At 39.3% G+C, this 27,092-nt stretch overlaps 1 protein-coding gene across 14 annotated transcripts in view; it reads right to left on the reverse strand.

Annotated features, from left to right (window-relative positions):
• DCAF1 (DDB1 and CUL4 associated factor 1) overlaps positions 1 to 27,092 on the reverse strand; it is an 89,542-nt gene that overhangs the window by 57,498 nt on the left and 4,952 nt on the right. For 11 of the 14 annotated variants that reach the window (XR_006214806.1, XR_006214805.1, XR_006214804.1 and 8 more), the window contains exons 2-5: positions 14,651 to 14,768; positions 9,688 to 9,764; positions 7,509 to 7,582; positions 4,746 to 4,859 (exon numbers count right to left, since the gene is read on the reverse strand). Coding sequence is in view for 9 of the 14 variants with exons in the window: in XM_042979039.1 (XP_042834973.1) it covers positions 4,746 to 4,859; positions 7,509 to 7,582; positions 9,688 to 9,764; positions 14,651 to 14,760 (375 nt within the window). In the remaining 5 variants the exon portion in view is untranslated. Of the gene's footprint in view, positions 1 to 4,745; positions 4,860 to 7,508; positions 7,583 to 9,687; positions 9,765 to 14,650; positions 14,769 to 25,220; positions 25,356 to 27,092 lie in introns of those variants that run through there. The other 3 variants (XM_007081981.3, XM_015537478.2, XM_042979040.1) reach the window with 3 other exon arrangements.

The following is a 27,092-nucleotide window of genomic DNA, read 5'->3' on the forward strand; positions in this document are numbered from 1 at the left end:
GCTCTGAGCTGTCAGCACAAAGTCCAACATGGGGCTCGAATACACAAGCCGTGAGATCCCTGAGCCAAAGTCGGACACTCAACTAAATGAGCCACCCAGGTGCCCCATCGGTTGCATTTCTATACACTAGTAATGAAAAATCCAAAAAGAAAACACATCCAGTCATTTAAAAGGGACTTCCTAATATCTTTCAGATATCTGTTCTATTTGATTCTTCTCTTTATTTTTATTGTTAATTCCTAATCCTGAAAAATTATTTCCTGGTGTATTTTGTAATGTTTTTGTGAACTCACTTCACCTGGAAATTGCTGTTCTCTGAAATCCATTATAGCCTGGATTATGAGAGCTTTCCCCAAGAGTAATTTTACATTTGCTTTTGTCAGACACTCAAGGAATATGGTTAGTTCAGGACAATTATTTTGTTGTTAATTTCTTGACTTTGGGGTTCCTATTCATATGGCAGAAATTTCAAACATACACCAAAATAAAGGTTGTGCCCAGAGTGTCTCAGAGATTTATCCTCCCCTACCCCACACACTCACCCCCTGCCATCAGAGTGGAGTCACAGACTGAGAAACCAGTCACCTTCCATGGCAGTAGGCAGATACTTCTCTTTTGCACTGTTTCATTGAAGGTCCTTTGGGAGTACTGGTTTTACACAGGGGTCGAGGTCCCAGTTCCAACTGTTCAGCCAAGGTTTTATCTCCTGTCCTCAACTACCACTTTGTTTTTACAGTTACCTCTGGCACCTAGGGATTTCTCTAAGAGTTTATTGCAATTTACCTGGAATCTGTATGTGCATGCAATAGGAAAGTTTCCAAGTTATCCTGGATAGATCTGGGTCTCCTCCCTTCTTTCTTAAAACCATTTTTTTTCCCTCTCAGCTTCTGAAAGGTCATATATTCATGGTTTTCTTCCTACCTCACAGGATGCTGTGAGGACTAATACATGATGCAAAACAAATGCTTAGCACAGGGCTAGCACTTTATAAATGGTAGCCATCTACCTATTAAATGATCTCATGGACACTTTTTTCATAAAGCACCTATTAACATTTTAGAGGAATCTTAATGTTCCAGAATATAAAATCTGAGAAACACTCACTTACAGATTATACTTTCTGAGACCTCAGTCTCTCTGATTTTATCCCTCCCACCTCCAATAATTTAAGGACAACCTCAAAGAGAAAAACATCAAAACAATACTTAAAAAATAAGTCCCTAGAGGCACCTGGGTGGCTCAGTCCATTAATCATCCAACTTCAGCTCAGGTCATGATCTGGTGGTCCATGGGTTCAAGCCCTGCATCAGGCTCTGTGCTAACAGCTCAGAGCCTGAAGCCTGCTTCGGATTCTGTGTCTCCCCCTCTCTCTCTGCCCCTCCCCTGCTTGCGTTGTCTCTCTCTCAAAAATAAACATTAAAAAAAATTTTTTAATAAAAATTTAAAAACTTTTTTAAAAAAGTCCCTAAAAGTCCTGACCTGACTTAACACTGACAAACTTAACCATAGGAAAAACCTAGTACAGGAACACCTTGGTAGCTCAGTGGGTTGAACATTCAACTCTTGATTTTGGCTCAGGTCATGATCCCAGTATCACGGTATCAGGCCCCACATTGGGCTCCACACTGAGCATGGAGCCTGTTTAAGATTCTCTTTCCCTCTCCCTCTGTCTCTCCCCTGCCTGCATGTGTACATGACCTCACATGCGCTCTCTCTTAAAAGAAAAGAAAAACCAGGGCGCCTGGGTGGGTGGCTCAGTCGGTTGAGCATCCAACTTCGGCTCAGGTCATGATCTTCCGTTTCATGAGTTCGAGTCCCACATCGGGCTCTGTGCTGACAGCTCAAAGCCTGGAGCCTGCTTTGGATTCTGTGTCTCCCCCTCTCTCTGCCCCTCCCCTGTGCTTGTGCTGTCTCTCAAAAAAATGAATAAATGTTAAAAAAAAAAAAAAGAAAGAAAAACCTATTACATAAATAATATTAAAGTGCTCAGTTCTGTAACACGCTTAATATAATGAAGAAAACTACAGTCAAATAATTGTAAATAAAATGTAAAGCTATTTCACTATCTCTGAAAGTACAAATAAGCAACTTTTTTAAAAAAATAGTGGCTAAAATAGAATCAATTTAGTGAAATATCAGAATGTATCACACAAAGAGTAAACAATGTTCAAAAAACTTTTTTCATATACTTACTGTATGTACTGGGTTGCAATGTAAAAACATGTTACTACAGTTCACAAAGTTTAAGAAATACTGCTGTAAAGCAGAGTCTGAACCAGAGCTTTGTAAAACACCAGTAGCCCATCTTTCCAAAAATAATGATCTCTAACTCATTAATTTACAAGTTATAATTGTATTTTAAAGTAAAATATTGGTTCACACCAAAAAATTTGCATAGGATACTTCTGAAGGATAAAGATCATCATGTAATCCAACATTAAGGCCTCACAATCTCAAAGAAGTTTGTAATCTGTGCTCTAGGACACTGGATTCAAGGCTAGGTTATTTCCTATCTAACATGTGATTTTGCTTTAATAATTCACTTCTCTCACCAGAAATGAGTTATTATGAAACAAATTTTATTACTCAAAAAAATCCCTCAGTGTTTCTGACATCCAAAGGGTATTTACTTCATTCTAAATATACAATGATGCAACTATAAAGAACCAGAGATGACTTTCCTACAATGACAACCAGGACACTTTTACAAAGCACAGTAAAATCATCTATGGTCTTCTACAAATCTTGCATATACAAATACACTGCTATAAATGCTTCATTTGTCATCTTGGTTTTCAAAAGAATGCATATTAAGGGGCAGCTGGATGGCTCAGCTGGTTAAGTGCCCAACTCTTGCTTTCAGCTCAGGTCAATCTCATGGTTTGTGGGATCGAGCTCGAGCCCCACCCCCACCCCCACTCAGGCTCCGTGCTTACAGCTCGGAGACTGCTTGGGATTCTCTCTCTCCCTCTTCCTCTCTGCCCCTCCCCTGGTCACACACATGTTCTCTCTCTCAAAATAAATAAACATTTAATAAAAAATGCATATTAAAATATTTCTGAGAAGTATATAGATGTTTTTGGTCTCCCACAATCATAACTAATTGGAGATTTTTAAAACTTGTCTGTATACAATGTGCAAATCACAACATTAATTACAATGCTATTCTCTAAGATACCTTATGTGATACAATTGCGTAACAATTTCCTTAAAAGTTAAATGATGGGGAACTTGAGTGGCTCAGTCAGTTAAGTGTCCAACTCTTGATCTGCCTCAGGTCATGATCTCACCATTTGTGAATTCAAGCCCCATGTCAGAGTTGTCAGCACAGAGCCTACTTGGGATTCTCTCTCCCTCTCTCTGCCCCTCCCCGCTTGCACACACACTCTCTCAAAAAAAGAAAAATAAACTTTTAAAGAAGTTAAATGAAAATCTATTTCCAGATCTTTCATTTGGTTTCTACATTTAACTACACTAAGACCTCCAGATTGTTTCAGAACATTAAATTTTAATATCTTTGAGAAAAAGAAAATTATGTGACATACCCAATTCACACTGCAAATTCTTAATGCTGAGAACAAAATATCTGTATTACTTCTAAAAACAGAGCAACAAATTTTTGACATTTGAAGTATACACACACACTCACTATCACAGTCACTATCAAATTACCATTTTCTGGTCTTCATAGTACTTATCCTTATTTGAAATTATCAGTTTATTTGTATGTGCCCTCCCAAATACATTATGTGAAATCTTCCATCTTGCTGACAAAAGTATTATCAACACCCACCATAAGACACAGCACAAAACAGATCTTCAAATATTAACAAAATATTAAATACTACCCCAAAAAAATTAAAAATAATAAATACCACAAGAATAGAATGGGTTTCCTCAAAGTAGAAAAGTCCTTCCTCACTAAGGAAGACAACTCATGAAGAATAAGAGTTTGGATAATATCATAAATCCGTTCTAAAACCATACAATCTTAACCAGGGCGCCTAGATGGCTCAGTCAGTTAAGCATCTGGCTTCGGCTCAGGTCATGATGTCACGGTTCATGGGTTCGAGCCACACGTCAGGCTCTGCTGACAGCTCAGTCTGGAGACTGTTACAGATTCTGTGTCTCCCTTTCCCTCTGCCCCTCCCGGACTTGTGTTCTATCTCTCTCAAAATAAACATTAAAAAAAAAATTTGGGGGGCGCCTGGGTGGCTCAGTCGGTTAAGCGTCCGACTTCGGCTCAGGTCACGATCTCACAGTCCGTGAGTTCGAGCCCCGCGTCGGGCTCTGTGCTGACAGCTCAGAGCCTAGAGCCTGCTTCAGATTCTGTGTCTCCCTCTCTCTCTGACTCTCCCCCATTCATGCTCTGTCTCTCTCTGTCTCAAAAATAAATAAACATACAATTTTAATAATTGTATATTATTATATACAATTTGTATATTGTATACAATATACAAATAATATACAATTGTATATTATTATATACAATATAATAATTGTATATTATTAAATAATAATTTAATAAACATACAATTAACATACAATCTTAAGACTTAAGATATACTATAGCACCTAAGCAGTAAGTACTCATGAAAACAATTACTCTTATATTTTTATTGATTTCTTATATTTCTATAACATATTATTGTCATAAAAATGTGTAACAATTATCTTAACAAAGACAAATCAAACAGATCAACATTCAATTTAAAAATAAAATGACTTTTCTTCTTAGTAAGTACCTTTTCTTGAAAGACAACAGCAGTTTCCAGCCCTGGCATGATGTCCAATAGAAGTCTGCAAGCTGCAGTGTTCAAAGGGGGCTCTCGGCTTGTCATCACATATGCATTCACCAGCTGTAAAAAAACAGAGGAATACTTTTCATCTGAAATTCAACCCAGGCAAATTAATGAAGTCTAATAAACTCAATACATTCCCATCACTTCCCTAAGAGGTATTTAAGAAGATTATACCTAACAATTACTAATTAAACCCTTAATTATTATAACCCACTGAGCCATGATGGGATCATATATTTCTTCTGCAGCTTTAATGTCAAATCCTCCCAAAAGAACAAATCAGCAACCACAGAAATTAAAGCTCAAAGAATATCAAGAAGGGGGGCCTGGGTGGCTCAGTCAGTCAGTTAAGCATCTGACTCCTGATTTCAAATCAGGTCATGATCTCATGGTCCTGAGATGGAGGCAATGTCAGGCTCCAAGCTGGGTATGGAGCCTGCTTAAGATTCTCCCTCTCTCCCTCACCCTCTGCCACTCCCCCACTTGGGCACATGCGCTCTCTCTCAAAAAAGAGTATCCAGAAGAAATCACTCCCTATTCTTTTTTTAACCCCTATTCTTACATACACTTTTTCAGAAGGATAAAGCAGGGCAAGACAACCAACCCCCTCCAGATTCTTGACAATAGTTAATGAAAAACTTGAATTTTGTACTTCTACTATAAATACATTTAATATTATATACAAATTATAAACATATATAAATGCGTTAATAAAACTTCCTTCTAGGGGCGCCTGGGTGGCTCAGTCGGTTGAGCGTCCGACTTCAGCTCAGGTCACGATCTCGCGGTCCGCGAGTTCGAGCCCCGCGTCGGGCTCTGGGCTGATGGCTCAGAGCCTGGAGCTTGCTTCCGATTCTGTGTCTCCCTCTCTCTCTGCCCCTCCCCCGTTCATGCTGTGTCTCTCTCTGTCTCAAAAATAAATAAACGTTAAAAAAAAAAATTAAAAAAAAAACTTCCTTCTAGTACTCAAATATTATTGAATTTCTACTACTAAGTGGCACTGTATTCCGTGCTGGGTATACAACAGTGAATAAGATGCAGTCCCACCATCAAAGGGTTCATAATCCAACAGAAGTGACAGTTGGAAAAACAAATATCATGAGTATACGATGCTACAGAAGTCTGTAGGAGGTCACACAACCCCTGCAGAGGAATCAGAGAAAGGCTTAGAGGGGGAGGGATTTCAAGCTAGAATGTAAAGGACAAGTAGGAGTAGCTAAGGAAGAGTGGGGAGGAGAGGCGAGACAAAGGGCAAGAATTTAAAATTAAAAAGAACAAAAGCCAGAAAGATTGGGTTTATAAACCGAGGAATTTAAAATTCATCTTGAGGCCAATGGGAAACCACTAATAGATTACAAGCAAGAGGATGCCATGATCACTTTTTGCATTTTAGAAAAATTTCTGGGCTATAAAGTGAAGAATAGGTTGGAAGAGAACAAGACAAGATGAGAAATCAATTAAGAGGTTATTAGGATCACCAAGAGAGAGATGGTAGTGGCTAAACTAAGGTCTGGCAACAAGGACATAAAGAAATGGAGGGATTTATGAAGTTAAATGAAAAGGAATGATAAGACCTGTAAGTTTAACTGAATAAGGAACTTGGAAAAATAAAGTTGTCTAGCTGGCTAGACAAGGACATCATTACTGAGCTAGAGAACAAGAGAAACAGACTATACAGCAGCACACAATTAGACAGGTGGAATTCAAGGTGCCTGTGGGGAATATCCAAGTGGGGATATCTAGAGGACAGCTCAACATTTCCAGAGAAGCAGAGAAGAGACACTGGTGATCAAGAAATAAATTGGAGTTAATACAATACAGAAAATAATAGTTAATACAGTACAGATAATAATAATAGTACTTACTGAGCCCTCATGTACCAAGTTCTGTGCTAAGCACTTTTTTTTTTTTTTTTTTTTTAGCATATGTGCTGCCGAAGCGAGCACGGCACTTTTCATGACTCATTTCATTCAAAGGTTACAAAAATATTTTAAAGGGAAGATCATCCCTATTTTATAGATTAGGAAAATAAAGCTTGGAGAAAATGAAGTTTGGAGAGGCTTAAGTTGCCTCAAGATCAAACTGTCAGTGAACAGTGAAGTTCCATTTAAACCCAAAACATGGACCCCAAAGCCCATGCTCTCAAGGATCATGCAATTCGGCCTCCAAAAACAAACCTAACAGCTACAACTTACCGAATAATTACTATCTCAGGCCCTGTGAATGCTATATATATTCCCCCCACCTCATTTATTTCTCAACAGCCCTGAGTTAGAGAAGGTACTTTTGTCTCCCTCCACATGCCCAATGCACACACCACAGTGTCAGTGCAGAATCATGCCTCATACATACATCACTCTAAGTTTTCTATTCAGAAATTCAAGAAAACGTCTATATTCCCAAACTCAAAATCATCTTGCCCTAGGATGAGTACAGATGCCTTGGGAGTCCTTGCCATATTCAAACAATGAAAATACACACCAAAGAGAAAACACCTTGGCCATGACCAGGACTTTGGTAAGAAAGAAATCCATGACGACTCTTAGCTTGTTGAACCAATACCAAACAAACAAACAAACAAACAAAATCTACCCACACTATTCCCAACTTTGTCAAGACCTCAAGAGAAAACAAACTATTTACAAACAATAAAGGTATAGCATCCACTGATGATAATCTCTGGAGAAAAGTAAGAAGCAAACCTACTGCATTCATGAAATCATCATTCTTGAAGAGTATTCTCAGCAAGTGGCCCAGCATACACTCTGGATCAGCTCGACCTACCAAAAGAAGAGGGGAGGAACAAACAAAGGAATGAGTAAGTCATCCCAGTCAAGCAACTCAGACCTCTGGAAAGGCACCTGGGTTATTACAAGTACCATTAAAATGCCAGCAAAAATAAACAGAAAGAAAAACTTTTTTGATGAATCAGATTTCATAAGAAACATTCTCTAAAATTAAAAGTGACAATATAAAAACTTGAGACACTGCTCTCTAACTTTCCCATCTCCCAGCACATTGCCTACACAGCCATGCCAAACTAAATAAATGTGCAGTAGACCCAGACCAGCATTACTAAGAGTACACAAGGTCTAAAAAAGAATCATAAAGGAGCCTAAGAGAAAGAAAACCCCTGATTTCCCAGCCAGATTTAGGTAGGAAGCACTTCTTTTGATGGGTGGCCTGGAGGAGGTAAGACTCCAAATCTAATCTCTTTTTCAACTATATACCAAGAGTAGCAGAAATGCATCCTCAAACCTGTAATGATATTCCAGGTTGTAGGGGCAGGCACAGGAAGGGAATCCCACTAAGTAATACCAACTCTAAAGATATGATAAGTTTGGCCATCTTAACTTCTCAGCTCCTGGGGAAAGAAAGGCCAGGAACCTAGAATCTACTCAATACAGGTAAAAGAAGTAATGATTGGTAGAATTATTGGTTTTTAAAACAGATACCATCTATTTTAATTTTCCTTTAAGATCATTAGAGTGGCAAATTTAGTCAAACTCAAAATACAATTTAGGATAAAGAGAAGATGTGAGCCACTGCTATGAAGTTTCTACCAAGCTATAATCAGTATTCCAAGGTAAACCACAAAAAGAAAAGTTACAGAATGGTATCATAAAAACTAGATGAAGACCTCAGATTACCTTTCTCTCTTAATAAATGACAAAACTGGCATCCTCATTTTTATTAATAGAAATTATACCTAATAACATAAGAGATGGGGGGAAAAAAACTGTCTTTAAAATTTTCTCCTGAAAAGCGTATCAATCATCATTCTGTCTCTCCCTTCTTCATACCATTTCATCCTTTCCAAGGTCACTAAGCATGATCATCTCTCTTTTAATTCTTTTCATAACCCCATAAGTTAACTTAGTTTCTTCTCTCACATTCACATTTATACTTATGCTCTGATTGCCTCACTGAAGATAAGAGTTAAATAGGTGAATAGTTCTCCAAAGTCACAAGTGAGGATGTCTAGGACAAGAGCAACAGGTAACATCACATAAATAACTAGACACTCAATTTGAAATGCCTAGCTTACTTATATTTGAGAACAAAAGTCTAGGAAATAGAAATAAACCCTGTACCATTCAGGTATATATACAATGTTCTTATTTTTATAAGTCCCACTCATTCTCATCTCTCTCCGCACATACAGTATCTCTTTTTTCCACAAAGGACTGCTTCTCACTTCACACAGAGAAAGTTTGATTTAAGCTTTCCCACTGGTACTCTTAGAGAAGACATAAAATGGCAAAGTCTCAAGTCTCATATAGTTCTGTATCATACCAAATTCTATGCCAAAGCAGACTGGATTGTCATGGTTCTAATTAGCCCAAAATAAAACCAAATTAACATGAAATGGCATACTTCAGCTGCTGAGATACTAAAGCAGACATCAATATTTATTATTCAAGGTTCCAAGTATCCGTTTCATAACTAAAAGGAAGGCACTGAATGTATTCAACTACATTTCCTCAGAGTAAAAGGGTAATTATCCCTTTTATTTCTTCAAAGAATCCAAGTTCATAACTGTTTCAAACTTGTTTGAAAAATTAAAGCACAGAGAATAATCTCTTCTGTGTTAAAAGTCAGAAAGGGAGAACATTTTCCTCTTTTTAAGTAATCCTATCAATGGAGTCAATAAGGTACACCTACATAATTTAGCTCCTTAGTTATCCTCTATTTGATATGTAAATATTACAAAAATTTCAATTTTTCTAGAAATTTATTTTTCCTTACTACCTCACCTTGAACAATATTTTAACAATTAGATGCTCTTAAAACTTAGCATGAAAGATGCTATTTCAATTTTCCTATTAAGCTATCTTCTTTTGTAAGAAAATTAGAACCAGGCTTAAGAGAACACAGGTCTCACCAGGATGTCGGTCATCAAATGGGTCTGGATCCCCCTTACGATATTCTTCAGTTTCTTTTTCAATCAATTCAGACATCCTAGCACAAAGGGAAGACAGGGTCAACTCTAGACAAGCATACAAAAAAAAAAAATGTACTACCACCTACTATAGTCAATTCAACAAAGTGTAAAATAAAAGTAAAAAGTGAGAAAAAAGATATTTTCCTAATGAACACAGAGATCTAAATAAAACAATGTCCACTCCCAAACTCATTCTTCTCTCCACTTTCCTGTCTCAAAAAATTGGACTACCATCCCCTCAAGGAGCCAAAAACCTAGGAGTCATCGTTAAAACCTTCCCTTTCTCCTCACTCCCACAACAATTCTTTTTGGCACTACCTACACAGGTATCTCCTGACTTCATTTTTTTTTTTTAAGTTTTGTTTATTTTGAGACAGAAAGAACGCAAGCAGGGGAGGGGCAGAGAGAATCCCAAGTAAGTTCCGCGCTGTCAGCATGGAGCCTGACACAGCTCAAACTCAAGAACCATGAGATCATGACCTGAGCCAAAATCAAGAGTCAGGCACTTAACCAACTGAGCCACCCAGCGACCCTCAATCATTTCTTTAAATCTTGACCATTCCTATCCCTGCCCAGAACACCATCATCAAATGCCTGAACCACCTGCGACAGCCTTTTCTCCAAACTTCTTGCTTCAATGTTTGACAATTCATTCTCCAACTTCCAGCAACTTACCACAATAACTTCAATTAAATCCAAGTATGACCATGGCTTATACTAACCCAGCCTCTGTTGGCATCTCTGACTTCTACTCTCCATTCCAGTTTAATAAGCTTCAGTCACATGGTCTTCTCTGCTCTTCAGAGAGTTCACAATTGTTTCAGGGCCCTAAGTGCTGTTACTTCAGCTTGTGACATTTTCCCCCCACCCCCACTCCTAAGCTCCCACCCATATCCCAAGCAATCACTCATCTGCTTTCTATCATCACAGATTAGTTTTGCCTGTACTAGAATTTAATATAAATGGAATTGTTTACACTATTTTTATGACTGGCTTCTTTAGCTCAGCATATTTTGCGTGATCCACGTTATTTGTTACATGTATCATTAGTCTTTTTTTATTCATGCCTTCTTTTTGAAATAAGAAAAATCACATTTTGAATACTCTAAGACTGATATTTTAACCTATTATAATGACAATCAAATACAAGGTTTTCACACTCTCCAGTATCTGTCATGCTCTGTCCTAACTCAAACTCTCCTATATGCTTTATGTCTACAAAACCATACTTCCTAGTCTTAAAAGTTAAGCAACCTGCAAAAACTCTTGCCCATTCTGGTATATTTTTCCCCAGTAAGTCTCGAAAGTATTTCTACTTTTTCTACCCTTCCCTTTAAACTCTGAGAATTATCTTTGCCACAAAGGGCTGTGACATAAAATGTTTAGAATTACATACCGTAAGATCTACTAGTATCTTCAGTTGAAACTAAGCAATACAGCACAGAAATTAAAAACATGGATTCTGGAGCCAGATGGTTAAGGTTCAAATCATACCTTTTCCACTGTGTGTGACTTTGATCAAGTTATTTAACCTTTCTGTGCCTCATCCGTAAGATGAGGGGAATAGTCCGTACCTTAGAGAGCTTCCTTGAGGTTTAAGGTAATATATGTACTCTGCTTTGAACAAAACCTTACACGTGAGAGCTAGTTAAGTGTGGTTACAATGAAAACTAAGAATCGAAAAAAAAACAAACAGAAAAACAATTTAAGGTAGATTTGACTGGGATGGGGCAGGAAGGAGTCTTATGGAGGTAGTACTCAAATTCTTTAATGTGATATAGATGATAGTTTTGCAAGTAAAGAATCCATCAAGCAGAGTACTGTACAGTACATGTCTCAATGATATGAAAAAACAAACCGTAGAACTTGGGTAACGCTCACATAGCTTGGCCCAATTCCAGTCTCTTTTCACAGAATCAAGTCAAAGATTTGACTATAATAAATAAAAAAACATAAATAGTAAATAAAAAGTCTAAGATAAAAAAACATATTTTTCTTAGGAAAATTGCCAGAAAAGTAGTGAAAGTTGTGGCAAATAAAAGAAGAGGCAAGCCTGAAATTCATTTGCTGTTCATGGAATATACCAAAACACCCAAAACATGCAGTCAGTTGAGGTGGGGGTAAAGAAGAGACCACAGACATGTGAAAGAACTTCAGGAAATATCCAGTGAACTACCACACCCACAATTTGGATGACGGGAATTGCCCATTTCAAAAATACTGGACTTTTAACACATCCTACTAGCTCTTAAACCTGTCTAACGTTGAATATCCTTAAAGATCTTGCTCCATGTAACTTTATTTTCCACTCCTACCTTATATTCGCCCTTCACTATGATAGAGGGCCCTTTCCTCACTGCCACAAAAACATGCCCCACACCTTTTGGGATGAGCACTGGGTGTTGTATGGAAACCAATTTGACAATAAACTTCATATATTGGAAAAATAAATAAATAAATAAATAAATAAAAATTTAAAAAGAAAATGCCCCAGTTCCTTCTCCCCTCGATGCTTTTTCTAGTCACATTTTTCACTTTTCCTAGAAAACCTTCTTTCTCTGCTTCTCATCAAGCTATATCCATCATCTTTCAATTCCCTATTCCAAAAAACCTTTACCACAGGAATTAGGAGTTAAAACCCAAAATTCTAAGCTTAGGTCTCCACTGTCTGGCTGTCTTTTGCAAGCAGCTCCAAGGAAGGGTGCCATTTAACAATGCAGCTCTAAGTGATACTTTTAGTGACAAATGAGGAAACTGAGGTTCAGGGAAGTGTCTGATAGTTGCAACACACAAAAGGTCCTCAAATATTTGCTGAGTGAATAAAAGAAACTGACTCATTAACATTCTTTCCATACTCATAACCATTGCAATATTAAGGAACCATACTGCCCAATTTAACACTTCATTAGATATTAATTTGTACTACTACTCATTGTTTTGTATCTGCTAGTTGCCCCCCAGATGGTGATCTCCTTGAAGACAGAGCCCCTCTAGGCTTTGCACTACTGAATATCACAGCACAGTGACTACGTAGAGGGTCAAATATGATCATGAATGTGAAATATTCTTCAAAATAAAACATTGAGTATCTTTAGTATATGTACTCAATAAATACTTTTTCCAATTAGGTGAAACTACCACTAACATTATTATCCCTATTTATGACTCTCTTCTTTTAGTTACAGCAATAGTTCATATTTTAACTGCACAATACTTAGACTCTTTAATTCACTGTGGCTGCATTTCAAGTATCTTGTGATGAGTAGTTCTTAATCTCCAATGTCTCTACAAATTAAAATCCACTTTCCACCAGTCAGCAATAATCCTGTTCCTAAAAAAAAAATAAACTGCACTTTTCACATGTTCCCCATGTATCAACAGCAACAAAGCATTTATCCCTATTTAAACTTTCAAAAGACCATAGTTCTCTTTATTCCTATAGAATACATCATTGCATAAACAAAAGGCTTTTTTCTCTGCTGTATCAAAGATTAGATGTTAAAGATCCCCATGTTCCAGTGACCTCCTCTTTAGAAAAACCATGGGCATCCCTCTCCAGCCTGTATTTTTCATTCTCCTGTTTAATACAATCATTTAGTAAAATTATGTCCCACATAGTTACTATGTACCAGGCATGCAAATGTCATTGTCCAAGAAGACACCAATAAAAAAGGTGTAGTACCTGTCTTTAAAAAAATTACAATTTAGTAAAGTGACACATGAAAAAAAAAAAAAAAAGAATTATAGTACAATGTGATTAGAGTTAAAATGAGGGGAATTATACCACATTTTATATGTGTGTGTATATGTGCATATACATGCATACATATATATGAATGACAGAAGTATTAAAAAAGAAAAAAAGGAGTGCCCAAACTTACCTGGGAATGTCAAAGTCAGAGAAGGTTTTACAGACATGATTCTCAAAACTGATTTTTTGCCAGGCAGACAGACATACCAAAGAAAGGCATTTCAGGCTAAAGGAACACAGACATTAGAAAATACCATACTATTCCTTACTGAAAGAGACTAATACTATGAGGCAGAAAAGGGAAGCGGGGGCCAAATCATAAATGGCTTCCTAGACTACTCTACAAAGTTTATATTTTATTCTGTAGGAAAAATGGAGTCAGAGAAGAATTACAATCAAAGACATAAAAATCAGATTTGTGTTTAGAAAGAGGACTCTTTCAGCCAATAGAAGGATGTATTGGAGGAGGGTAAACTGGATATGGAGAGAAAATTCACACTGCCTAAGAGGCCAATCAAGACATGATCAGTATCTAATGAACAAAGTGGTAAGGGGGAATAGGGAAGAAGAAGAAAAAGCAGAAATCCTGCTTGGGGGCTAAACTGTACTAGAGAGGAATACACTGGGGAGATGGTTTTCAGGTTTTTAGTTTGAAACTATGTACAGCAAGCAGGTAGTACAAAAGCACAAACTGTGAAAGAAGGCGGAGGCAGGATGAATATGATAAGCTCTATTGTAGACATGGTATGTTTCAGGTGTCTGCAAATAGCCAGGTAAAGATGGGTACACCAAGCAGCTGAGAAAAGGGTCTGAAATTTTTAAAAAGAGGAGTCTGAAGCAGAAATAGAGATTTTAAACTGAACCTAGGAATAATGTTTTAAATCATGGACAGGAACAAAACTAGGTAGAATATTCAGGGTGAAGAGAAAAGAGAACCACTAACAAAACCCTAGGATTGAAACACAGACAAGACAAGAACCTAAGAAAGAGAATAAGAACTAACAGCCTCAAAGGAAAAGTAAGAAATGTAAGAGCTTCAAGAAGTAGTGAGACAAAGATGGATTTAGAATTCACATTCAAGATAAAAATGTTCGCCTACTCTCCAATTTTTCCTTTTTAAATGAATTTTTAAAAATATGTAATTGTTTATACCTGGTAAGGATAGGTACCATGTCCTGCCCACTGCCATGTTCCTTTTCCCACTGCTCCAGCAGGGTAGTGAGCTCAGCTTTGGAGTCCACATGCACCGCTACTGTAGTCATGGCTTGGCCTAAGGAATCAAAAATATAAGTAAATAACACATGAACACAGGCAAATAAACTGGACATACTTCCTACAGTGATAAAGGGGGAGAAAAGGGATGAGCGAGCAACAAAAACTTAACTCTGAGACCCCCCCCCTCAGATAATTTCATTTGTGGTACAGTGGGAAACCCAGCACTGGGAGCCGGAATACTCTTCAAGTCCTTTCACCCCCTCCCAACCTCGGTTTGCTTAACTGTCAAATGACACAAACTGGATGAAAACTGTGATTCTTACCTTTCTAGGATCAGGAACCCCTTTTGAGAATCAGACAAAAAGCTGGGATCCCTTTCTCTCCTCAAAAATGCATACGTCTACATACCACACATACAAAAATCCCTTGACTTAGATCTCTGAGGACCAAAATTCTGAAGCTACATATTTTGAGAGAACGAGAGAGAGAGCACGTGTGCACAAGCAGAGGAGGGTCACACACACACACACACACACACACACACACACACACACACACACAGAGAGAGAGAGAGACAGAGACAGAGAGAGAGAGAGAATATCCCAAGCAAACTCCATACTATCAGCACAGACTCCAATGCAGGGCTCAATCTCGTGAACCATGAGATCATGACCTGAGCTGAAATCAAGAGTCAGACACTTAACCGACTAAGCCACCCACCCAGGGTCCCTGAAGCTTTTTTTTTTTTTTTTTAATAGAAAATGTAGCAAAAACCACTCCCCAAAATATTTTGCTCTCGTAAATCTTTGGGGGAAAGTTCTATGAAAGATAAATAATATATTCCTGTCAATTCTTAACAAAAGGCCAAGAACTAAAGTGGATCATTACCAACATGAAAGTTGAGGAGCATTATAAACCCATTTATCCTTCAGGCTTCCTAACCTCTCTCACAGCTGATTTCCTAGGAAGAGCATGAGAGGATGGAAAGAAGGAGAGAAGTTGCTAGGTTGAGTGGTCAGTCCACGGATACAGAGGGACAGGGAGCTGAGACAAGCTTTGAAGGAGATGCCATGAGACATCCACATGAGGAAGAGAAGTTTATTTATAAGGGGCTCCAAAAGGGATAAATAAGACTCAAATGTTTAGATGGCTTACAGACCAACTTCTTTGCCAAAGTAGTCTTAAGATCAAAATGTCAGACTTTCCCTGCAAAATTTGTTTTCACAGAAATAGCAACCACTCCATAAAAACACTTTAACACTAGAAAGGGATTACTATCTGATCTAGAATTATTAACTCTTCTAAAGATATCTACCATAAGACCAAAGGAAATACATGTGAAAAATACCACCAACTGTCTAGAATGTAAATATTTGTGGAGCACCTGGCTTGCTCAGTCAGAGGAGCATGCACATCTTGATTTCAGGGTCATGAGTTCAAGCCCCACGTTGGGTGCAGAGATTACTTAAATAAATTAAAAAAAAAAAAAAAACTTTAAAAAATAAAATAAAGTGTAAATATTCGTGTTTTAATAAAGTAGAGGCACTTCTAACAGTACACTGTGATTCATGTCACCAAAGGAGACTATTTCCAAATAAAAATTTTTTAAAGTCTTCTTTTCTGCAGAGAAGAATCCACATTTTTATTGTTTTAACTTTTTTATTTTTTCTTGAGAGAGAGCATGAACGGATGAGGGGCAGAGGAAGGGAGAGAGAGAATCCCAAGCAGGCTCCAGGCTGTGAGCACAGAGCCCAAAACGAGACTTGATCTCACAAACCACAAGATCATGACCTGAGTTCAAGTCAGCTTAACTGCCTGAGCCACCCAGGAACCCCCAAGAATCCACATTTTTAGCCTCTCTAGCCAGAGTCACAAAAAAGGAAATACTGCAGGTGTGACTAATACAGACCTCTGATTTTAACTTGAGAAAACCCAGGTTGTATTTTTCAGTCACCATGGACTATGCATTTTTTAAAATAACTGTATTTGGAATGATTTTAGATTCATAAAAAAATTGCAAATGTAGTAGAGAGAATTCAAATATACCCCTCATCCAGTTCAGTTTCCCCTAATGCACCATATTAGTTTATAGCAGCACAATATCAAAATTAAGAAACCCAACATTGAGGGGCATGTGAGTGGTTCAACTGGTTAAGCATCAGAGACTCTCAGTTCTATGCATTGGCATATATGTCTATCTTAATGCCAGCAGCACAGTGTTTTAATCACTGTAGCTTTGTAGTAAGTTTTGAAATAAGTGTGAGGGGCACCTGGGTGGTTCCGCTGGTTGAGCATCTGACTCTTGATTTCAGCTCAGGTCATGATCCCAGGTTGTGGTATCGAGCCCCACTTTGGGCTCCACACTAAGCATGGCGACTGCTTAAGATTCTCTCTCTTCCTCTCCCTGGTTCGCGTTGGAAGGAAGGAAGGAAGGAAGGAAGGAAGGAAGGAAGGAAGGAAGGAAGGAAGGAGAAGAAAGAAAGAAAGAAAGAAAGAAAGAAAGAAAGAAAGAAAGAAAGAAAGAAAAGAGAAAGAAAGACCCAACACTGATACTTTATCATTAAATAAACTCAACTTAATTCAGATTTCACCAGGTTTTCCATCCATGTCCTTTTTCTGTTCCAAGATCTCATCCAGGATACCATGTAGCACTTAGTTGTCATGTCTCCCTAGTGTACTCTGGTCTACAAGAGTTTTTGAGTTGTTTCTTGTTTTTTCAGGACCTTCACAATCTTGAGGAATACTAGCACTAGGAGTTGGGGGGGGGGCACAATAATTTAAGCCAATTTTTTTAGACAGTAAAATTTTATGATGAAGATCTAGAAACCGGGCAAAGCAGTAACAGCAAAATTAATCTCTTAAGACACATCCCAAAAGTGTTAAAAAAAAAAAAAGATGGCTTTCCTGGTGAACTCTAATAAACACTTAAAGAAAATTAACATCAATCCTCAAATCCTTTCACAACATAGAAGAGAAAGGACACTTGCTAATCTATTCCATGAAGCCAGCATTACCCTTATGCCGAAACCATATAAAGCCATCACAAGAAAACTACAAATATCTTTCATCAATACAGATGCAAAAACCCTCAACAAAATACTAGCAAGCTGAACACAGCAACATGTTAACAGAATTACAGATCATGACCATGTGGGATTTATCCTAGGAATGCAAAAGTGGTTCAACATACAAAAATCAATGTAATATATTAATAGGATGAAAAAAAAGAACGCATGCTCATCTCATTAACAGAGAAAAAAAAATCTGATAAAATCCATTACCCTTTTGTGAAAAAAGAAAAAGTAAACAAACTCAAACTGGGAACAGAAAAGAACTTCCTCAACATGGTAAAGGGTATTTAAAAAACCCACAGAAGGGCACCTGGGTGGCTCAGTCAGTTAAGCATTCGACTCTTGATTTCAGCTCAGGTCATGATCTCATGGTTCGTGAGTTTGAACTCCATGTCTGGCTCTGCGTGGACAGGGATTCTTGAGATTCTCACTGTCTCTCCCTCTCTTTCTCTGCCCCTCCCCCACTCACACTCTCCCTCAAAATAAATAAACTTAAAAAAAAAAAAACCCCACAGGTAACATTACACTCAATGGTGAGAATGAAAGCTTTCTCCCTAAAAATCACAAAAAAAAGACAAGGATGCCTGCTTTCACACTTATATTAAACACTGTACTGTAGTTCTAGCCAGAGCAATTAAATAAGAAAAAGAAAGAAAAAGCATCCAAGTTGGAAAAGAAGTAAAACTATCCTTACTCACAGGTAACATAATCTATATATAGAAAATCCTAGAGAATTCACAAAAAAAACGCTAATTAACAAATTTTTAGGAACGTTACAGAGTACAAGATCAACACAAAGAATCAGTTGTACTGCTACATGCCAGCAACAAACAATCCAAATATGAAATTTAGAAAATAATTTTGGGGCACCTAGGTTGACTCAGCTGAGCATCTGACACTTCATTTCAGTCATTTCAGTCAGGTCATGATCCCAGAGTCGTGGAACAGAGCCAAATTCCCTCTTGGGGCACCTGGGTGGCTCAGTCAGTTAAGCATCTGATTTCAGCTCAGGTCATGATATTGTGACTCATGAGTTAGAGCCCTACATCGGGCTCTCTGCTGTTAGCATGGAGCCCGCTTTGGGATCCTCTGTCCCACTCTCTCTGCCCTCCCCCACTTGCTTTCTTTCTCTCAAAAATGAATAAACATTTTTTAAGTTTCATTTATAATAGCACCAAAAATAACAAAATATTAAGGAATAAGTTTAACTCCAAAAAGCACAAGATTTATACACTGAAAACTACAACATATTGCTGGAATAAATTAGAGAAGACTTGGGGGCGCCTGGGTGGCGCAGTCGGTTGAGCGTCCGACTTCAGCCAGGTCACGATCTCGCGGTCCGTGAGTTCGAGCCCCGTGTCAGGCTCTGGGCTGATGGCTCGGAGCCTGGAGCCTGTTTCCGATTCTGTGTCTCCCTCTCTCTCTGCCCCTCCCCCGTTCATGCTCTGTCTCTCTCTGTCCCAAAAATAAATAAAAAACGTTGAAAAAAAAAAAATTAGAGAAGACTTAAATACATGAAAAGACACCTTATGTTCACGTTATTAGAAGATTTAATACTGTTAAGAAAGCAATACTCTCCGAAATGGTCAATAGTCAGTGCAATCTGTATCAAAATCTTAATGACATTTTTTTGCAAAAATGGAAACACTGATAACTAAAACTATCTTTAAAAGAACAAAATTGGAGGATTCACACTTCAGATTTCATTTACTTATTTTAATCTGAGAGAGAGAGAGAGAGAGAGAGAGAGAGAGAGAGAGAGAATCCTAAGCAGGCTCCATGCTCAGCACAGAGCCCAATGAAGGGCTCGATCCCACAACCCTGGGATCATGACCTGAGCCGAAATCAAGAATCAGATGCTGAACCAACTGAGCCACCCAGACACCTCCCACACTTATTTCAAAACTTACTACAAAGCTACAGTGATCAAAATAGTGTGGTACTGGCATTAAGATAGACATATACACCAATGCAACAGAACCAAGAGTCCAGAAATAAAAATTCACATTTATAATCAACTAATTTTCAACAAGTATGCCACACCATTCAATAGGGAAAGAATTTATTGAAAGACCAATAGACCATTATTAGAAAGACTAATGCTGCTGAAACAACTGGATATCCACATACAAAAGAATGAGGCTGAGGCCTTGACTCATACCACATACAATAATTAACTCAAAATGGATCAAAGACCTAAATGTGGAAACTTACACTATAAAACTCTTAGAGGTACACATAAGGGTAAATCTTCATGGCCCTGAAATTGGCAAAGGATTTTTATTTATGACAGCAAAAGCATAAGCAACAAAAGAACAAACACATAAACTGGACTTCAATGTTTAAAACTTTTGTGCATCAAGTGACATTACCAAGAAAATGAAAAGACAATCCATGAAATGGGAGAAAATATTTGCAAATCATATCTGATAAGGATCTAGTATCCAAGATATATAAAGAACAATTCAACAACAACAAAAAAACCTGACTTAAAAAAGGGCAGAGAACCTGAATGGGCACTTCTCCAAAAGATGCTCTATATCATAAGATGATCTATATTCATCAAAGAAATGAATATCAAAACCACAATAAGATACCACTTACATCAACTAAAATGACTAGAATCAAAAAATCAGAAAAGAATGATCATAAGGGTGCCTGGTGGTTCAGTGAGATAAATGTCCAACTCTTGATTTCGACTCAGGTCATTATTCTCCCAGTTCACGGGATCGAGCCCCGCATTAGGCTCTGTGCTGTCAGGCTGTGTGCTGTCAGCTGCTTGAGATTCTCTCTCTCTACCCCTCCCGCTCACACACAGATGCTCTCTATCAAAATAAACATTAAAAAGAAGAAGAAAATAATGATCATTGGCATGGATGTGGAGAAAATGGAAAGCACACTGTTGGTGGTAACATAAAATGGCATAACAACTATGGAAAACAATTTGGTGCCTCCTCAAAAACTTTTTAAAAAGTTAAACATAGAATTACCATATGACCCAGCAATTCCACACTAAGGTATATGCACAAAAGAACTGAAAAAGATACTCAAAGAAGTATTTGTACACAAATGTTCAAAGTTAGCATATTCACAATAGCCAAAAGGTGGAAACAATAGCCAAAAGATGTTTATCGAAAAATGAGTGGATAAACACAATGTGGTTACATTTATACAATGCAATATTACTCAGCCACAGAAAGAAATGAAGTACTGATATATGTTAGAGCTGTGAAAGAAAACTGAAAATATTCAGGGCACCTGAGCGGCTCAGTGGGTTAAGCATCCAACTCTTGATTTCAGTTCAGGTTATGATCTCACAGTTCATGTGATCAAGCCCTGCATCAGGCTCCATGCTGATGGTGTGGAGCCTGTTTGGGATTTGGGGATTTCTGGCTCTCTCTCTCCATCCTCCTTCCAAATAAATAAGTAAAACTTTAAAAAAAAAATTGAAAATACACTAAGTGAAAGAAGCCAGACACAAAGGGTTATATATTTTATGATTCTATTTACACAAAACATCCAGAATAGGTAAATTTATCAGAAACTTGCCTACTGGTTGCCAGGGGCTTGGGATTGGGGGAACATATGGAGTACTGTCTAAAGGAAATGGGGTGATGAAAACATCTTGAAACTAAAAGACATTGTAATGGTTGCACAACATTGTTAGTCTACTAAATACCACTGAATTGAACGCTATAAAATGGTCAGTGGTCAATTTATGGTATGTGAATTTGACCACAAGTTTTTTTAAGTGGGAAAAAAAATCAGGAGGGAATGCCTCTTGGATAACTTAAGAGATCAACATAGAACATATAAAGGCAAAGTTTAAGGAAAATATTATATTTAATAAAGGTTAACTCAAGGGGCACCTGGGTGGCTCAGTCCTTAAGCCTCTGGCTTCGGCTCAGGTCATGATCTTGTGGTTCAAGAGTTCGAGCCCCACATCAGGCTGTCTACTCTCAACACAGAACCCCGCTTCAGATCCTCTGTCTCCCTCCCTCTCTGCCCTTCCCTGCCTCACACTCAATCTCCTCTCTTAAAAATAAACAAACATTTAAAAAAAAATAAAACTAATGGGGTGCCTGGGTGGCTCAGTCAGTTGGGGGTCCGACTTCAGCTCCGGTCATGATCTCACAGCTCGTGAGTTCGAGCCCCACATCAGGCACTGTGCTGACAGCTCGGAGCCTGGAGCCTGCTTAGGATTCTGTGTCTCCTTTCTACCCTTCCCCCACTCACACTCTGTCGCTTCTTCAAAAATAAATATTTAAAAATTTTTTAAAAAATAAAAAGTTTAAGAAGAAAAAGGTAAAATCAAGGGCACTGAAATACTAAAATTTTAGAGTTCAATTTAGAAACACATATATTCTTTTGGCATCATTTTCAAAACTTCCATTTAATTATGTTTATGAATAACTATAATTTGGGGAATAACTTTCACTTGCCCAGGCAAAACTTAAACTTGTAATTGACTAAATTAATATTGGGGTGCCTAGGTGGCTCAGTTGATTGTGTGCTCAACTTTGGCTCAAGCCATGATCTCACAGTTGGGTGAGTTCGAGCCCCGCATAGGGCTCTGCGCTGACAGCCTGAGATCTACTTTGGATTCCGTGTCTCCCTATCTCTGCCCTTCCCCCGCCTCTCAAAAATAAATAAGCATTAAAAATAATTTTTTAAAAATATCAATGATAATTTACTTTATTATCAATGAAAGACCATTAACATAAAATGTTAAAGGTGCAGTCATCTTGTTATGCACATGACAGTGAAGGTACATTACTCAATTCACCACGTTTTAAAGTGAGCTCTTTAAGTGGTACACAGAATTTATGGCCTATCCAATAGTGACACAATAGTTACCAATTACTGAATATTAATATGGGACATTTGGCTAATTTCTAATGTTATTCTGAATTTTCACAACAACCCTACCCTTTTTTTTTTTTACAGATAATAAAAGGGGCTCAGAGAAGTCCCAACGACCAATCAATTGGTACTTTGGTAGAAAAGGATTTCAAGCATTCATATGCCAACTCTGCAAATATACCCATGAGATCCTGGGTCAAATTATTTAACTTCTCCAAATCTCAATTTCCTTATCTGTGAAGTGGAAGTGGTTGTTCTGAAGGCTAAATGGTAATACTGTCCATGCAATGAAATAAAGGCCCACAAAAAATATGCGGAATGTCCTAAACCTAAAGGTTGCCTGCTAAAGTATTTAGAGATGATGTGTCTGCAACTAACTTCCAAATGGTTCCACAAAATAAGAAATATACACCACACCTATAGAGAAAATATAACAAGATATTAACAATCATTGAATCGGAATGGATAAACAATCGTTTAAAATTTTCCATAAAAGTTGAAAAAAGGGGCGCCTGGGTGGCTCAGTCGGTTGAGCGTCCGACTTCGGCTCAGGTCATGATCTTACAGCTCGTGAGTTCGAGCCCCGCGTCAGGCTCTGTGCTGGCAGCTCAGAGCCTGGAGCCTGCTTCTGCTTCTGTGTCTCCCTCTCTCTCTGCCCCTAACCCACTCGCATTCTGTCTCTGTCTCTCTCAAAAATGAATAAACATTAAAAAAAAATTTTTTTTAAGTTGAAAAAAATAAGAAGCATTTCCTTTACTAATTTGAACCAACTCTTAAATATGTGTCAAATGAGAAAAGCAAAGTGTGTGTGTGTGTACACATTCACGTACACGCACCTTACCCTGGAATAAAAGATCTCTGGAAAAACACACAAGCACCAGATAATATCTACTACTTTTGTGAAGGTAACAAATTTTCTGAGATAATGAAAGGAAAAACATTTTTCAGTATAGGTTGTTAACCTAGCTCTACCATTTTTCCACTATTTTGTAACCTTTTGTAATTTCTTAAATCATAAAATCTGTCCTCCCCAAATACACAATACTTAATGGCCTACCTGGCAGAAACTATACCAAAGCCTAAAATAAAGTCCATGTTAAGGACAGATCTTGTAAGGCTAAAATCGTGGAACAAATGTCTCAAAGCATTCTTAGTTTTTAAATAAAGTTTGAAGATTCAAGTAAAATTTACCCAATAATAAGGATGACAAGATCACATATAACAATTTTCTATTCGGCGTCCATAACAATGACAAAATAAGGAAATTGATAATAAACTCAACTTCATTCACTCCAAACTATCTTGTGGTTCATTCTATCAGTTTCTTCCTCTACTAAATTTAACTGTACAACAGAACACTGCACTCAGCAACTACTCAAGGGATTTTGAGGATAAAATTACGCCCTTTATATTCCCCAATTTCTGTATTATCTCAACATCCAAAAATGTATCACCAAATAGATAATACTGCTACGTACAAAAATCTTGACAGCATCAAGAAAAAAAAATACGAAATCAATTCCTAAAGAGTCTTAATATACAAGCTTATATAAACCTTAAAGGTAAAGTTCAGTACACTGGAAAACGAAAATTACAGGACATTGCCAATGAACTCCTCGCTCTGTACATTAACAAAGCGTTTAGAACAGGAAGATGATGCTAATAATTAAACGTGTATACTAATTAAAAGGCTTTGCTGAAAAGACTGAGTAAAGAAAAACTAAGGCCAATGTGACATGGACAAAGACGATTCATTTGGGACTCAAAAAGAACCATTACCCACACTCCAAAATTATTCTTCAAATTCGAAACCCAAGAGCTAGCACTACAGTAAGAGGAAGTGAGACGGAAACCGTCTAGGAAGAGAAGAGTTGAGCAAATGCCTGTCACCCTAGTTGAAAACGACCATAACCCCCGGAAATACGCTCCCGGGAAGCTCGGCAAGCACTCCGAGGTTTGGTTCCCTGCAGTAGGACCCACACGCCTCTCCCTCCATCCCTCCCCTCCACCATAGGGGTGGGAGGAGTGCTCGGAAAGCTCCGCCCCCCTCGCCCGGTCAGAGAGCCGGGCGGGTGAAAAGGGAGGTGGCACGAGGCCGAGGGAGGGGAGAGCCCGCCCAGGTGACTGGAGCTGGAGGCGGAGACACAGCCAGGGAAGGGGGCCGCCGTACGGCAAGGAAGATGGAGCCCCCCAGCCCGTACGGAACGGAAAATGGGAAGACTAGGACGAAAAAGGTTAACGAGGGGAAGGGGAGGCACCCCTCCTCCAGGCAGGGGCAAGCACACCCCCGCCCCCCACTCCGGGCGGAAGAGTTACTCTCGGGAAGCTTCTTTTGCGGACTGAGACAAGAACGTGGAGGCCCCGCCCCCGAGCCAAGAATCTGAAGAAGGAAAAGTCCTGTCAGGCCCCAGACCCAGCCTCCCCGGCGGCCCGGCCCGCCCCCTCCTCGCCGGCGGCCCAGGCAGGTGCCGCCCCTCCCCCAGCCCGGCGCCCACTCTCCCTCCCGTCTTGACCACGCGCCCTGTCTCCTCTCGGCCCTCCCAGAGATCCGTCTCCCTTCTTCCCCCACTCACCTTCCCGGGCGGCTCCGCCGCTCCCCCCTGACCCCGCCAGCGGCCACAGTTCACACACACCGCCTCAGGTCCCGCACTCACTCTCCCTCACTCACACACAGCGCGACCACAGCTCCAGAGCGGCCCACATATTATGCGTCACTCGCGCGCTACGTGCCGCGCGCGCGCGCGTCCCGACTTGGCGCGAGGCTCGCTGGAAGGGGGCGGGAGGAAAACGCCAGCGCGAGGGAAGAAAAATCGAAGAGCCCGGGGCCGCCTGGGAAATGAAGTTCCTCTTCTAGGGGCGTAGCCCATCAGTCTTGATTGGCGCTTGAGTACTTACTCCCGGAGCATTGACTTCTGGGATTTATAGTTTTCCCGCCTGGATGCGAACTGCTGTGTACTCATTGGCTGCTTCGGAAGGCGGAAGCGCATAGTGAGGCACCAGAGCCACACAAGCTAGCGTAGGCTACGACCAATTGACACCTTCTCAGTAACCTTATTCTGCCCTGTATGACTGGAGTGAGCTGCTGTTTTATTCTCTCATTTGCCTTTTATACCTAGAGTATACCATTATCTAGGAAAATATTTGCTACAAGCTTATCAGAAAGCACAGCATTCATGAAACAGAAGACACTGGTTTTGTCTTCCTTTCTATTCAAGACTTAACCTGTGGGATCAGTATTTATCCTAGGTGTCATATGAGGCAGAGAAAAGGAAAAAATTAAAAGGCCATAGATTAAGGCAGGGTCATCTAATTTAATTCCTTTATTTTGCAGCTGGGAAAAGTAAGGCCCAGAGAGAGTGAAATGACTTACCTAGCATCTCACACCCAATTAGCAATGGAACCAGAACGATTCTTGCCTCTGACTCAGGTATCCCTTTTTAGGGACATGAAAAAAATATATGTGATTCCACAGCTGAGCAAAATCTCTCCCTGATAAGATCCTACCCAGCTTTTCTCTCTCCAGGAGAACTGAACAAGTTTTTATGCATTTCTAGGGAGTCCTCACAGCCAACACTTTCACAGGGGGATCAGGAACCCAGCAAACCTGCCTGCTGCTATACTCAGGTTCCACAACTAGTAAGAAGCTGGCCAGAGCCTGGATGCTGGATCTCTTGATTCCATTCCCCTTTTTCCAGAAAAGAGACCTCCCTCCTCATTTAACTATGTAACTTGGAGCAGCTGTTCAGACACAAAATTCTAGACTGTGGGGTGGCAGCGCCAGACTTGTCACCTCTCTGCAACCCTTTTACCCGCAATGATGGCACAGCTCACTTCTTTGTGCTTTTGGAACTTTGCCTATGTTAGTAATGGCCACTACCATTTCCTTTGATTTTACAGCAGGCTCAGTTCTGAGCCAAGTGTTTAACCCACACTTTTTCCTTTAACCTTCACTACTACCCCACAGGGTAGATACAGTTAGCCACCTATACAGATGAGAAATCTGAGCCCAGAGAAGTGGCCCAAGGAACGGGGATCAGGTTTGTGGGTCCAGAGGCTGCACTCACAGCTTTCCTATACCTATCCTCCAGCACTCCTTGAGCTGACTTTCTTACTGTGCCTCCCTGAGCCACAAAACCAAAATACATGAAGTTAGCGCATTTAAGCCTTAGATACCCTCCCTCTGTCCATGGTCTAGGTAACACAGCTGTGATTTCCCCACTGGCTGGGAACCTGAAAGAGCCCTTGTGGGAACCCACGGTCCCACTCACCTGCTCCTGGTGCAGCCTCAGTCTGCCACCAGATGGCACTGCTCCCCTTCAGAAACTCAGAATGGGGCTTTGGGTCAATGATGGGATTGAAGAGCATCACAGAGGGACTTTGGAAAAGCCAGGACCTGGCACAAAAACAGACACATAAACCAATGGAATAGAATAGAGACTCCAGAA

Source organism: Panthera tigris, chromosome A2 (assembly GCF_018350195.1).
Source record: "Panthera tigris isolate Pti1 chromosome A2, P.tigris_Pti1_mat1.1, whole genome shotgun sequence".
In the NCBI taxonomy this organism is placed as follows: domain Eukaryota; kingdom Metazoa; phylum Chordata; class Mammalia; order Carnivora; family Felidae; genus Panthera; species Panthera tigris.